Source organism: Toxorhynchites rutilus, chromosome 3 (assembly GCF_029784135.1).
Source record: "Toxorhynchites rutilus septentrionalis strain SRP chromosome 3, ASM2978413v1, whole genome shotgun sequence".
Lineage (NCBI taxonomy): Eukaryota > Metazoa > Arthropoda > Insecta > Diptera > Culicidae > Toxorhynchites > Toxorhynchites rutilus.
In genome coordinates, this window is record NC_073746.1 from 238,901,504 (window position 1) to 238,914,289 (window position 12,786).

Below are 12,786 nucleotides of genomic sequence, written 5' to 3' on the forward strand. Positions count from 1 at the left end.
AGAAAATTTAGTACAAGATATAGTTGTGAATCATCTAAATTAGTGAATTTTCATAACATTTTGGAAGTGAAAAACTTCAAAGTTTGTAATTTTTAATGTGTTATTATTAATTTTATCCTAAAAATTTCTTCTAAACTTGGTTGTTTCTATCAATTCTATTAAAGCTTTCTAATCGTTCAACAATTTGTTGTTTGACACCCAATTTCTATCTATCTTAATTTCGCTGCAATATCGATATAAACAATTCCTGGTGAAAATTCAAGCAAAATCTTCAAAAATCACGATTTTGACCACACTGTAAATATAAAAGCTCTTGAATTTCACCTTAACGTTGAAAGGTAATATTTTTTCATGAAATAAGCCATATTTGAAACATACAGAAAAATCCTCAAACTGTATATAATCGAGTCCAAAATTGTATATAATCGAATCACATATTATATTATTGCATTGAATAATCGCAAATGCCAAAGGGACAAATTACCGGACAGTAGGTCACTATCCGGTATCCGGCCGGATAGGCCGGATACCGTATAGTTACCGGATATCCGTTTCATCTCTAGTAAAAATCAAGTGGTACCATAGATCTATGGATATTGCCGTTGTTTGGCATCTCTTACACTCAGCCAGATGAAGCGGACGATTTTTTTTATCAATACATCATTGGTTAATCAAAGTATTGCTCATTACTAATGGTACAATTCTGGAACATTCATGTTCGCTCTTTCTGAATCTCTATACCTTCCAGCTGCCTGGCACTGATGATTCAGCAATTCGAAGGTATCAAAAAATGGGCCTCGTTGGGTTATTCCCCGAGAGAGAAAAAAAGGCACTGCTGCCTTCGTATGTACTAACACTGTTAGTCTTCGCCGAATAGTTCAGATGAACACTCCGGTGCTGCCTCAGTGCGCGCGTGTGTTCACGCAGAGATCACCTTGAAGCGTAGCAGAAGGTACAAAACATTGACATTGACTTGTCGCTTGTACACTCGTGTACACACCTCCAATCGCTTCCATTAGTGTTCGCAACCCGCGAGTGAGCCCTGAGCGAGCATCACCCACATACAAAAAGTCCGGTTGTGTGTCGAAATTTGACGTAAACAGTTCCCATACGACGAGAGTGAGCGTGTGAATTCCATGAAACATGAACCTCGGTGCGCATGATCGTTGCGTCACAGGTCAATTGATTTCAGTTGTCCACGGATGAACTTTGTATAATTTGCCAGATCTGGAATATGAGTGTTGCGAGAGTACTGATTGGTCTCAACTCGCAGTCTCTCGCGATTCTCCCCAAACTCCGAAGGCACAAATGTGCTGATATTTGTAAACATGCTAATGGAAAAAAGCCGGCAAATGAATTTCTGAGAGAATGGATTACACCACAAACACGTCATAGAGATTATACGCTATATTTTCTTTGTAGCTGTTAAAAATCCGATTTTTATAACTATCTTACAGGAAAAAGACGTCTACGGCAATGAAGTTCAGCGCCTGGGGCGACCACTTCCGGTGGAATATCTGCTGGTGGATGTACCTGCTTCAACCCCGGTGGTTCCGCTATTCACATTCCACGAGCGAAAAGACGTTAGCCAGTACTTCCCGGTGGAGAACCGGCTCATCGATGGACACATTCAGGAATTTTCCGCTCTGAGTGACTATTTAGGAAAGTCGAGGTCAATGGACTTTTTGGAGGTAGGGTATCAGTTTATCATTTGAAAACACGATAATTAAACCTCGTTTATTTTTCCTTCCAAGGCAATGTCCGATTTCCACCTATTGCTGCATTTGTATCGCATGGACATGTTGCCGTTGAGATCAAAAATGGGACCGCTGCTGGAAGCGGTGCGCAACAAGGACAAAGTATCGGCTAATGAATGGAAAAATCAGGAAGTATGGCGAACTCTGGAAGAATTGATCTCAGCCAGTACACATCATGACGAGTGAGTGAAGTAAATTCTCTGAAAAAAATTGCAACACTAACCATTCATTTCCAGATCAAGTATGAGCAGTGACGTTGAATTTGTATCCGCAGGAGAAGCGGAACAGAACTGGACATGCTCTCATTGCACATTCATCAACAGTCGGGAACTGCCGACCTGCGAGATGTGCAACCTTCCTAGGTAGGAACGCGCATGCAGCGTGCATTCAATGAACTGAAATTTACGTTCATCTCATGTCAATATATTTCTATTCATCACAGGGTCTAAACTACTCCTAAATCACTGTACTCTAATGGCTGCCGAATAACCGATATCTAGCGAACCCAATTCAGCATTATCACTTTGGATATCTCAGATTTACTAGATTACTATTGGGACTCTTTGAAGGGATGAAAAAAATTATAAAATTAGTTTGGGACAAGCCAGACAAGGTGGTTGCATGCATAACAAGCGAGAGTTTGACTTGAACATTTTGTTTATTGCTTGTTCGGTATTCTCGGACAAGAGTACATTCGAGTGTTTGATTTCGAATACAACCATCGAATAAGTTGCGCCACGAAAATCGATTCTTCAAGAACTAGAAACGAGTGACTTTCGGGATCAATCAAACTGAATCTTAACACTTGAGTTGATTTAGTTGAAAATAATTACGTTGAAAAACAGTAAGGCCCGAAGACCCAAGAGGTGAGCAGCAGAAGTTGATTGAATAAAAATAAAAATATTTATTTTCCAAGTCTAAAATAAATATTGATTGATACTTGAGCGATGTTGTATTTTTTGTAACCGTATGTTATGGTATCACATTCAAATAGATCGAATTTAAATGAAATTCCATTTGCGAAACATTTTATCACATTTGTTAACAAATTCTATACTCGTTAAAGCTGTTAAGTTGTCAAAATCTATTTTGCAACAAAAACGAACGCATACACGTTTACTTTCAAGCTTTTTTTCTGATACTTCTCTTTCGACACGTACGCATCTAGTCGTGCCTTGAAGGTCATATCCTTCCAACACGTGTTTGTTATTCCTATTTTCGTAAAAAGGCAGGGAAACATTGTTCTTTTTTTCTACGCATTAAATTCGGGCAATGACGTAAATATGATCGAAACCAGCCACAAAAATAGCGTTTGCGTTAATACGTTGGGACAAAAGGCCTGGTGCCTCATTATGATGTCAATCGATAGAAATAGACGCTCAATTCCAAAATGCTATGGATTTCATGAATGGAGGTTATTTCAATATGTCCCTCTAGTATCATTAAACGTGAACACGTGTAACCCATTTGTATTTCATTGCACTGTGATTTTTCACTATGCACTATGGAAGCAATGTTCATTTCAAGATAATTATTCGATATCAGGGAATGTATCCAACATCTAAAATCGATACTCGGTGATAGCACCTGCTTTATTCGTATATTGTTCATTTAATTTCATTTGATTAGCACTAGATTGTCCAAGCAAGTCATTTTGACTGCTTTTCAATTTCAATTAGAAAAATGATGATGACACATTATGACACAATTTCTTAAAAAGTTGTGACTTTTTGTACAACTTATTGAAGCGACCCTAATTCCTCCATATATGTATGTAGAGACGCTTGGAGAATGCTTCGCTCCATTTTTTCATATTTCATTGAAGCACACTTGCGCTTTGTCGTCAAGATCCAAAAGTGCATCACGCTTGTCGAAAATCGAACACTTCTCTAATTACATTATGTTGTTACCGAGTCTACATTTTTTTTCCGTACATCAATTTTGTTATTTTTGTGCGAGTGAAACAAATCTCAAGTTTCCACTCGGTTCGTGGCAGTTCAACACACACGGGACATTTTTTTGATTACTCGGCGCGTAATTATTTATCGGCAGATATAGCGGGGCAACTCCAAGCGCCTCCCCAGAAATTCGAAGGTAGAAGAATTAGTTTGTAGAATTAATTTCGGAAAAATAAAAGAGTCGAGAGTTGCACGCTAAAACGATTGGTCGAGTTTTAGTTGTATGAAAGAAAGCCAAGACCGTTCAGGCAACGCTACATTATTAACAAACGTATTAAAATATTGTTCGAGATATACAAGATAGGTGCGATCTTGATTCCGAGTCTTCAATGGTAGAATTCTTTCTTGATCTCCTTTCTTGTAACAATTCTGGCCCAAGATAGGATGGAATTAAATTCAACTTGCTGAAAAACCTACGTGATGTGGCGGAACATCGCTTGTTTAATTTATTTAGTCTTTTTCTGGAACATAATATTGTTCAATATTATTGACAATTGCCTTACACAAAACTGCAGCCTATGATGAATGGTGTCTATCGTAGGATCGAGCGAATCCGACCTGCAAGGACCCATACAAGATACATTGAACAATTTTTCAACTTGGGCCATTAGACTAGGGATTGAGTTCTCCACGGAGAAAACAGGGACGGTCGCCTTTTCTAAGAAGCTGATCTATACCAAAGCTTCAACTTTTGGATAAACCGACCACTCATGCCATGTCATTCAAGTATCTTGAGGTCTGGTTCGACTCCAAATGTGCTTGGGGGCCCATATTAGGTATTAAAATGTCAACAAAGAATAAACTTCCTCCGCACAATTACCGGCGCCTGGTGGAGAGCCCATCCAGAAGATCTTATAATGTTGTATCGAACAACTATTCTCTCAGTGATGGAGTATGGCAGTTTCCGTTTTCAATCAGCTGCAAAAGTACACCTTATTAATCTCGAGCGAATTCAATACCTTTGTCTCCATATTGCGTTGGGGCGTATGCCCGCAACGCACACCATGAGTCTCGAAGTTTTGGCAGGCGTACTCCCACTAAAAGATCGCTTCAATTTTATATCTCTTGGGTTCCTCATCCGGTGTAAGGTTATAAACCCATTGGTGATCGGAAATTTTGAGCAGCTAATCGAACTAAATTTTCGCTCTGGATTCATGAGTTCATATCATGAATTCATCTCCATACAGGTTCTCAACCGTGTTTGTTTTCCTCACTACATCAATTCCTCTGTGCATTTTGATCTGTCCATTAACCCTCTACAGCCCAAGCCCGCCTTTAGACGGGCTTCGCGGATTCTCTTTTCAAATTATTCAAACATTATTTTCAATGTTCGCCCCCACTAGAACGTCTTTGGAATATTTTCATCTATCACACATGCACATTGTTTCTATGCAGGAGATAAAAGTGGAGTAGGTTTTTTTAGATAATTAAAAAACTTGGGCGGTAGAGGGTTAAGCAGGATATTCATGGAATTTCAGATTATCATCGATAGGAGTTCATTCCAACGATCTTCGAAGCAAAGCATGGGCGTATCAATTATGGTAATATGTACTTTATTGATGGGTCTTCTATAAATGAGTCCACAGGATTTGGATTGTCCAACGAATCTTTTAGCACCTCCCACAGTCTTCAGTATCCTTGCTCAGTGTATATTGCTGAGTTGGCAGCGATACACTGTACGCCTCACGACCTATTGAACACAATTACATTGTAACGGATAGTCTCAGCTCTGTCGACGCTATCCGTTCGGTGAGGCCGGAAAAGCACTCCCCGTACTTCCTTGAGAGAATACGAGAAATATGATTGCTTTTTCCAGACGCTGTTATGGCATTACCTTCATCTGGGTCCCTTCAAATTGCTCGATTCCGGATAATGAGAGGGCTGACTCATTAGCAAAGGTAGGTGCAATTGGAGGCGATATTTATCAGCGTCAAATCACTTTCATTGAATTTTATTCTTTAGTCCGTAAAAATACCATCACTAGCTGGCAACACATGTGAAACGAAGATGCATTGGGCCGGTGGTTTCACTCGATTGTCCCTAAGTTAGCCTCAAACCGTGGTCTGGTCTTGAGTCGGGACTTTATTCGCACATTCTACCGACTCATGTTCGATCACTGTTCGTTAGACGCACTGTTATTCCGTATAAATCTTGTCAGCAACAGTATCTGCGTTATTTCTGTGCTAGACCTACTTCATTTTGTACGTCATACCAGAAGTACAGATGACACAGAATTCTGAAATCACAAACTATTTGGATCGTGAGGGATCGGATCGTGAACTTGATTTGGTATTCGTGTTCTCGACAGAATCGTATAGAACTTCATTGGTGATCAGTCCATCGTAGTTCGTAGTTGTGAAACGAGTTTGCGACAACTTTTTTCCAGCACACCTTTGTGGCTAAAAAGTATATCTCAGCGATTAGTTGGAACAGCGAAAAAACAGATTCAAGAGGTCCTAAAAAAAGCATGTTGTTCTCACTAATTTAAAGAATGGTCCACAAACCCAATGAATACGGCTTTTGACGTAGAACCACGTCTTTCAGGAAGGGTGCCAAATCAGAAAACAGGTCACGTTTTTGTGAAATAAAGTTAACGTTAATTTTCACAGCGAACAAATTCTGATACTTTGCACGCCAATGGAATCGGAAATTCTCTAACATTCATTTGATATACTATACAGTACAATCTGGAAGCATTCTAATTTTCCCATACATTTGTTCTGCCGATTTGTGTGCATTCCCGAACAGAGCTGTCAATAACGAGCAACTGACATTCGCTTCTGCCCGTTTTCTGCATACTTGGTTTAAATGACTCATCCGCGATTTGAAGCCTAGAGGCGAATGAACTGCAAAGTGTAAAGCCTCTTAAAAACAAAGAAAGAAGAAGAATTTGAAGCCACACCACTTCTCGTTTGGTGGTCATCGAAGCAACATGGTTACCGCATAGCGTCGAGCGGGAGAGGATTGTTTTCTTGACGTGTGAAGGAGGAGTATGGAATAGAGTTTCTTTCCACAAGGGCCCTTCTCAGGGCTTAGAGGCGGAAACCAAAAATAGAATAGAATGAAAACACAGATGCGAGTGAGCTAGCATAACACAACGAGCGGATATCATTCATGTATAATGCTGAATGCACACACATACACTCACAGCTCGATACAAGGAGAGGAAGCCCTCTGTATCGAGGTGTTCTACGACAAAGAAGAGCAACATACGAGAATGTTTTGTGCTAGTGCGGATATGGGAGAGTATCCAGAATTTTGGAATATAGATATGCACTACATTTATTCAGATAAACGTATATTTCATGAAAGTATGTTTTTAAATTCTGGCAGAGTAACCTTACTGTTGCATGTTGTGGGGTTCGATCACATCTCAAGCGGAATATAGGAGCAAAAGGGTTCATAGTTTGTGATCGATATCTGAGTGAGGAGAAGAAAGTCTCTTGCGAGTTGAACCATATAAACGAGAAGTGCAGATAGCTTTCGAGTCTACTAAAGTAATAAAAAATTAAATAGCTGAAAATATATTACAAAAATATAGATGCATTCTAAAATAATATCCGAAGTAATATACAAGTGGATTGAATAATAAAATTCCGTAGTTCTACGTCGAAAACTGCGATCGTGTCCTAAATACAACCCATTACAATTTTTTTTGTTTTGCTTTCTCCAGAGCTGGGACCGACACTGATATTGTACAAACGCTTTTAATGCGGGCTGAATGGAAAGCGCAGCAAGAACAATTCGGGGCTCAACGTGTTAAGCATTTCGTGAGTTATATACCACGTTTATCAGATGTGGAAAATCACACGTGCAGCAGGGACAACGTATCGAAATTGTTTCGAATGCTCAACGAAAACCCCTTTAGCACCAAACTCTAGGCTTGTTTTTCTCGAAATCAAACAAATGTCTCATAGTCCGGTCTGACTTAACACCGACCATATAATATACTTATTATGGTGTGGGTCCTCTCATAAGCAGCCATGTTCTGGATGCCAACATCTCGAGCACCAAACAGCTGAAATATAGGCGGTTCGATTAGTTTTGAACTCTACTGACAACTGTATCAGATAAGATGTAGGCACTTTTATAGCTTTCGAACCCTACTGATAACTACTTCTGAAAAAAAGCTGAAAAGTCCCGGGATGTTTAAAGAAAACAATCGTTTTTGGGGCAACGCTGTATTTATTCCTCAACATAGTTTGCTTCGAAAACAATACACTTGGCATAGGGAGTTTCCAACATTTTGATTCTCTATCTGTAGTACGAAACGTCTAAGCCTTCGAAATATGACTCAGTTTCTGCGATGACTTCCTCATTCGATGTGAATCTCTTTCCCTGCAGCCGCTACTTGAGGTTTGTGAACATATAGTAGTCGCTGGGGGCCATGTCTGGAGAATATGATGGCTGAGCAACCAATTGGAATTGTAATTGGTCCAACTTGGCCATCGCTTTTAAGGAAGTATGCGACGGTGCGTTGGCGTGATGGTACAAAACTTTTTTTCTTCGCCATATGGGGCCGTTTTTTCTTTATTTCGTCGTTTAGTTTGTCCAATAATACTGCATACTACTCTCCAGTAATTGTTTTTCCGTTCTGCAGGTAATCGAAGAAGATTAGGCCATGCGCATCCCAAAAAAACGGAAGCTAAAACCTTCCCGGCCGACCGTTGGTCTTTTGGCCGCTTTGGCCGGCTTTCGTGGCTAGTCAGACTGCAGACTCAAGAGTGTGATAATGGATCCACGTTTCATCCCTTGTCACAAACGCGCAAACGCGACACTCATCGTGCAGATAGTTTTTTCATGTCCAAAATGTCGTTCTTTCGAAATGCCTATGGCCTCAGCTAACTCGCGTAGTGTCACTTTACGATCGTTCAAAATGAGTCGATGCACTTGTTTTACGATTTCTGGAGTCTTGTGCGGTACTTGTACGGCCCATTTTAAACTCACTAAATCACCGATAAACTGTTCTCGAAGAAGCAGAAGTGAAACAACATTTCGTCAGCCATTGCAGTTGTCTCAAGTTCCAAAATCAGCAACTGAGAAAAACGCATTCAAAGTTTTATAGTATATTTGTCTACCAGTAGCTTTAAGCATTCCGGTTTAGCAATACACTGGGTTTTAGAAGTATAAAACTATTGTTTTATGAAATGTGAAAAGATCCCCTCATTTGAATCAATCAATCTTACAGGCTTAAAAATTCATGGTGGGACTGTTATGCATAGAATATCCACATGGGACAATTGAACTTGATGTTTTTTTGAAATACTGGGAACAAACAATAAGTTTTTTTTGTGTTTTACGAAAGATTATGCATAAAAACATCATTTTATGATGAAGGGATTCATCTGCCTTAGCAGAATGTAAATCTCATTGTTATTAGGAATTCGCTAACAAGGTGTACACGTGTTCTGTTAAACCTTTTTGTTATTTGTTTGAGAATTAGTTCGTTTTTCCAAACCAGAAATGAGTGCATCGGCCTTGCTGAAAGCATGACATGGAATTCTTGTACTTGAATCGATTCATTTATTGTCGATCTACAAAAAATAAATGGTAAGACAGTCATGAATAGAATGTCAACATGGGACAATTGAGCTTGATGTTGTTTTTTCAAAGCTGGGGACAACCTATCATTTTTTTGTGTTTTTTTCCGGAAGATTATGCATGAGAACATCGTTTTATGAAGAAAAGTGAAAATTGTCAAAAAGCAACATGGTACAACTATGCGTAGAACGGCAGTGCATTGATTGATCAAAATACGATATTCCTCTTTTTTCATTTTCTATACGAATGCTCCAGGGGTTAGACATAAATTGAATATAGGCTACCCAAAATCAAAATCAATATGGCGTCATTTGTTATCAACATATCATTTACGAGGATTGAAATCGAAAAATGCGCTGCTTTATTCTAACTGCATGAGCGATTTTCATATTTCGGTTTCACATGGAGGTGTTCACATTTAACATGGAGTTTAAAGTTAGCCACTATTCGACTATATAACCGGACCGAGTTGTAAACAACAGTAATTGATAGAACCAAAATGTCAGTAAACCGCGCAATATTGGGTACACTGGCAATATGAGAGATTTGACGTTTTAGTCGTACCCCTGGAATGCTCAGGTAGTGACACTTGAACAATTCTCGCGTAATTTTTGAAAAAGTCCAATGTAACATTTTCGCCAACTCGAGAAAAACGAAGTTGAAGACCCGAACATTATTTCGCGAATTGTCTTAAAAGCTATCGATCTTTATAACTGTTTTCACCACTAGCTGTCAACAATAACTCCGTAAAACCAATCGTAACTGTTGATCCGTTAGTTGAGATTAAGGTTAAAGCCTCGGAGCGAAAAATGTTACATTGAACGTTTTGACTGCCGCGTTTGCACATTGGACATATTACGTTGCACTATAAGAATTTGAAACTAACTAATAAACAACAATCCAAATATCAGCATTTCGTTCTAAAGACTGATTATTATTGTTATCGCTCGTTGAATTGCACTGAAATCGATAACAACACCTGTAAGAAACAAATTCCAAAACGACCGAAGTACGACTGCGAGTTGTTTTGACTGCTTTGTTACTTCGGACGTTTCGGCCGTCCGAGGAAAGTGGCGTCCGAAGTAACAGCCGGGTGCTTAAAATCCGAATCTGTACATTGGATATTTTTTGTATCGGCGACAAAAAGATGAAGAAGATAGATACGTGAACGATTGTTTTTGTAATACATTCAATGATTAAAAACTAATAGAGTGTATCCATTAACTCGATTTGTTTACATTTGTTACATAGGACCTTTTCAAAAGTTACGCGAGAATTGTAGTTTGTGATCAAATAAACGAAATGTCATAAACTTCACACATAAGCTAGTGATAGATGAACCTCTCGAAATTAATGTTGTTCATCTTAGTGGCGCCATCTGTTGGAAAATCCCGGGACTTTTCAGCCCATGTAGTATGATGTTGACATCATCCGAGCACAAAAAAAGAGATAGGCGGTGGCAGAACCCTGGGATCACCCCTTTGACACTCAGGGTGGAGAGCTTCTCCCTCTCGCTCTCCGTACACTACGCCACTGCATAAATAGATTCATAAAATCATCCGAATAATAAAACGCATAGTATAAAATCATATTTTTATATTTTTGATTTTATTATTTTTCTATTAGGTGTACCGGTATGTTTCTTCGGTTTTACAACAGATGGCGTTACTTGATTATTATTCCAGTGAATCAATTGTCCAGACATTCGCTTGAAAACTACTGTCATTGCGCGTCTTCTTTAGTATATGTCAAAAAGTTACAGCGTAAACAACATAGTTTTTGGCCACTTCGAATATGTATATTTCGTACCAACGAGTGTTTTTGCGGGAAGTGTTACTTCATTACTTCAATATGAAGAAAAAAAACGACGGAAAGTCATCGTATTTTGGTGGAAGTTTATGGTGACCATGCTCCAACTGAGCGAACGTGTGAGACGTGGTTTGCACGGTTCAAAAACGATAATTTTGACATGGAAGACGAAGAACGTTCCGGACCGCCAAAAAAGTTTGAAGATGAATAATTGGAGGCTTTGCCCGATCAAGATCCGTCACAAACGCAACAAGAACTTGCAGATACACTTGGAGTAGCTCAGCAACCCATATTCGATCGTTAAAAAGCAATGGGAATGATCCGAAAAATAGGACATTGGATGCGTATAAATTGAAGCCACGAGACGTCGAACGCCGTTTTTTTTTACGTGCGAACATTTGCTCCAACGGCATAAAAGAAAGGTTTTTTTGCATCGAATCGTTACTGACGATGAAAAGTGGGCCCATTACGACAATTATAAACGTCGGGCAACGTATGGATACCCCGGCCATGCATAAACATCGACAGCCGCGCGAAATATTCACGGTCACGGACTATTTGGTGGGACCAGCTGGGCGTGGTGTGGTGTGCTAAAACCGAATGAAACCATAACGGGGGACCTCTACCGATGACAATTAATGCGTTTGAGCCGTGCGCTGAAGAAAAACGACCACAATACGAGCAAAGACAGGATAAAGTTATTTTGCAGCACGACAATGCTCGGCCCCATGTCGCGAAACCGATCAAAACATACCTGGAAACGTTGAAATGGGAGGTTCTATCCCACCCGTTGTATTCTCCAGACATTGCTCCGTCTGATTACTACCTTTTTCGATCGATGCAACATGGTCTGATTGACCAGCATTTCTCCAATTTTGATGAAGTCAAAAATTGGATCGATTCGTGGTTAGCCGACAAACCGGCCGATTATTCCCGCAAAGGGTTCTGTGAATTGCCAGAAAGATAGGAAAAAAAGTTGTGCCTAGCGATGGGCAATACTCTGAACATTAAATTTATAGTCATTTTTACAGAATAATGCATTAGATTTAAAAAAAAAAAAGAAGAAACTTACCAGTACTCCTATTATAGATCCTACATTTATATTTAAGTGCCTATTCCATCAAATTCCTTCTAAAAATCTTTAATTTGAACTACGAGTGTGTCACACAGATCTGACGGCGCAATGAACGTTTCAACGAACAATACTGGCTATAGCTTGATAATTTCTCCTAATTTGCGTGAATAAGGTTTGAATAGAAGTTTTGATGGCAAACAGTTCAGGCATTATTGAGCATAGAGCTGAATAAAACTACTGTTAGGACTGGTTTATCCAACCCTTGTAACAAATTAAGACCCGGATATTCAAAAGAATGCTGGATTACGTCGGAGACCTCAATAATTATTGAGGACAATTGAATCACGATAACAAATTCACGCGTCTGTTTTTTCATTAGACTGAAACTTATATGCGAGGGTCATATTGGTATGTTCAAAGAGTATCGCGAATTTTGAATTTTCGCGGGTTACCTATATTCGAATTTCGATTATTTAGTGGCGTTATGTTGGTACTCATGTCTCATGTCTCTCACCGACCTGCTCGGCCATTTAGAATGTTCAGTTAATTGTTGACAGCTGCTTTGCTCGCACGTGTTTTGGCTAGTCTTCGATTTTTACCTATCCAAAAAAATGGATCAAAAAACCTGTATCAAATTTTGTGTGAA

General features: G+C 39.3%; 1 protein-coding gene across 1 annotated transcript in view; it reads left to right on the top strand.

The window, feature by feature from the left end:
- Window positions 1–2,701, top strand: part of LOC129775296 (nuclear protein localization protein 4 homolog) — a 48,070-nt gene extending 45,369 nt beyond the window's left edge. The window contains exons 7-10 of the mRNA XM_055779864.1: window positions 1,458–1,691; window positions 1,755–1,939; window positions 1,994–2,119; window positions 2,200–2,701. Coding sequence (XP_055635839.1) covers window positions 1,458–1,691; window positions 1,755–1,939; window positions 1,994–2,119; window positions 2,200–2,206 — 552 coding nt within the window. The 3' untranslated portion in view covers window positions 2,207–2,701. The remainder of the gene's footprint in view (window positions 1–1,457; window positions 1,692–1,754; window positions 1,940–1,993; window positions 2,120–2,199) is intronic.
- Window positions 2,702–12,786: the final 10,085 nt, after the last annotated feature.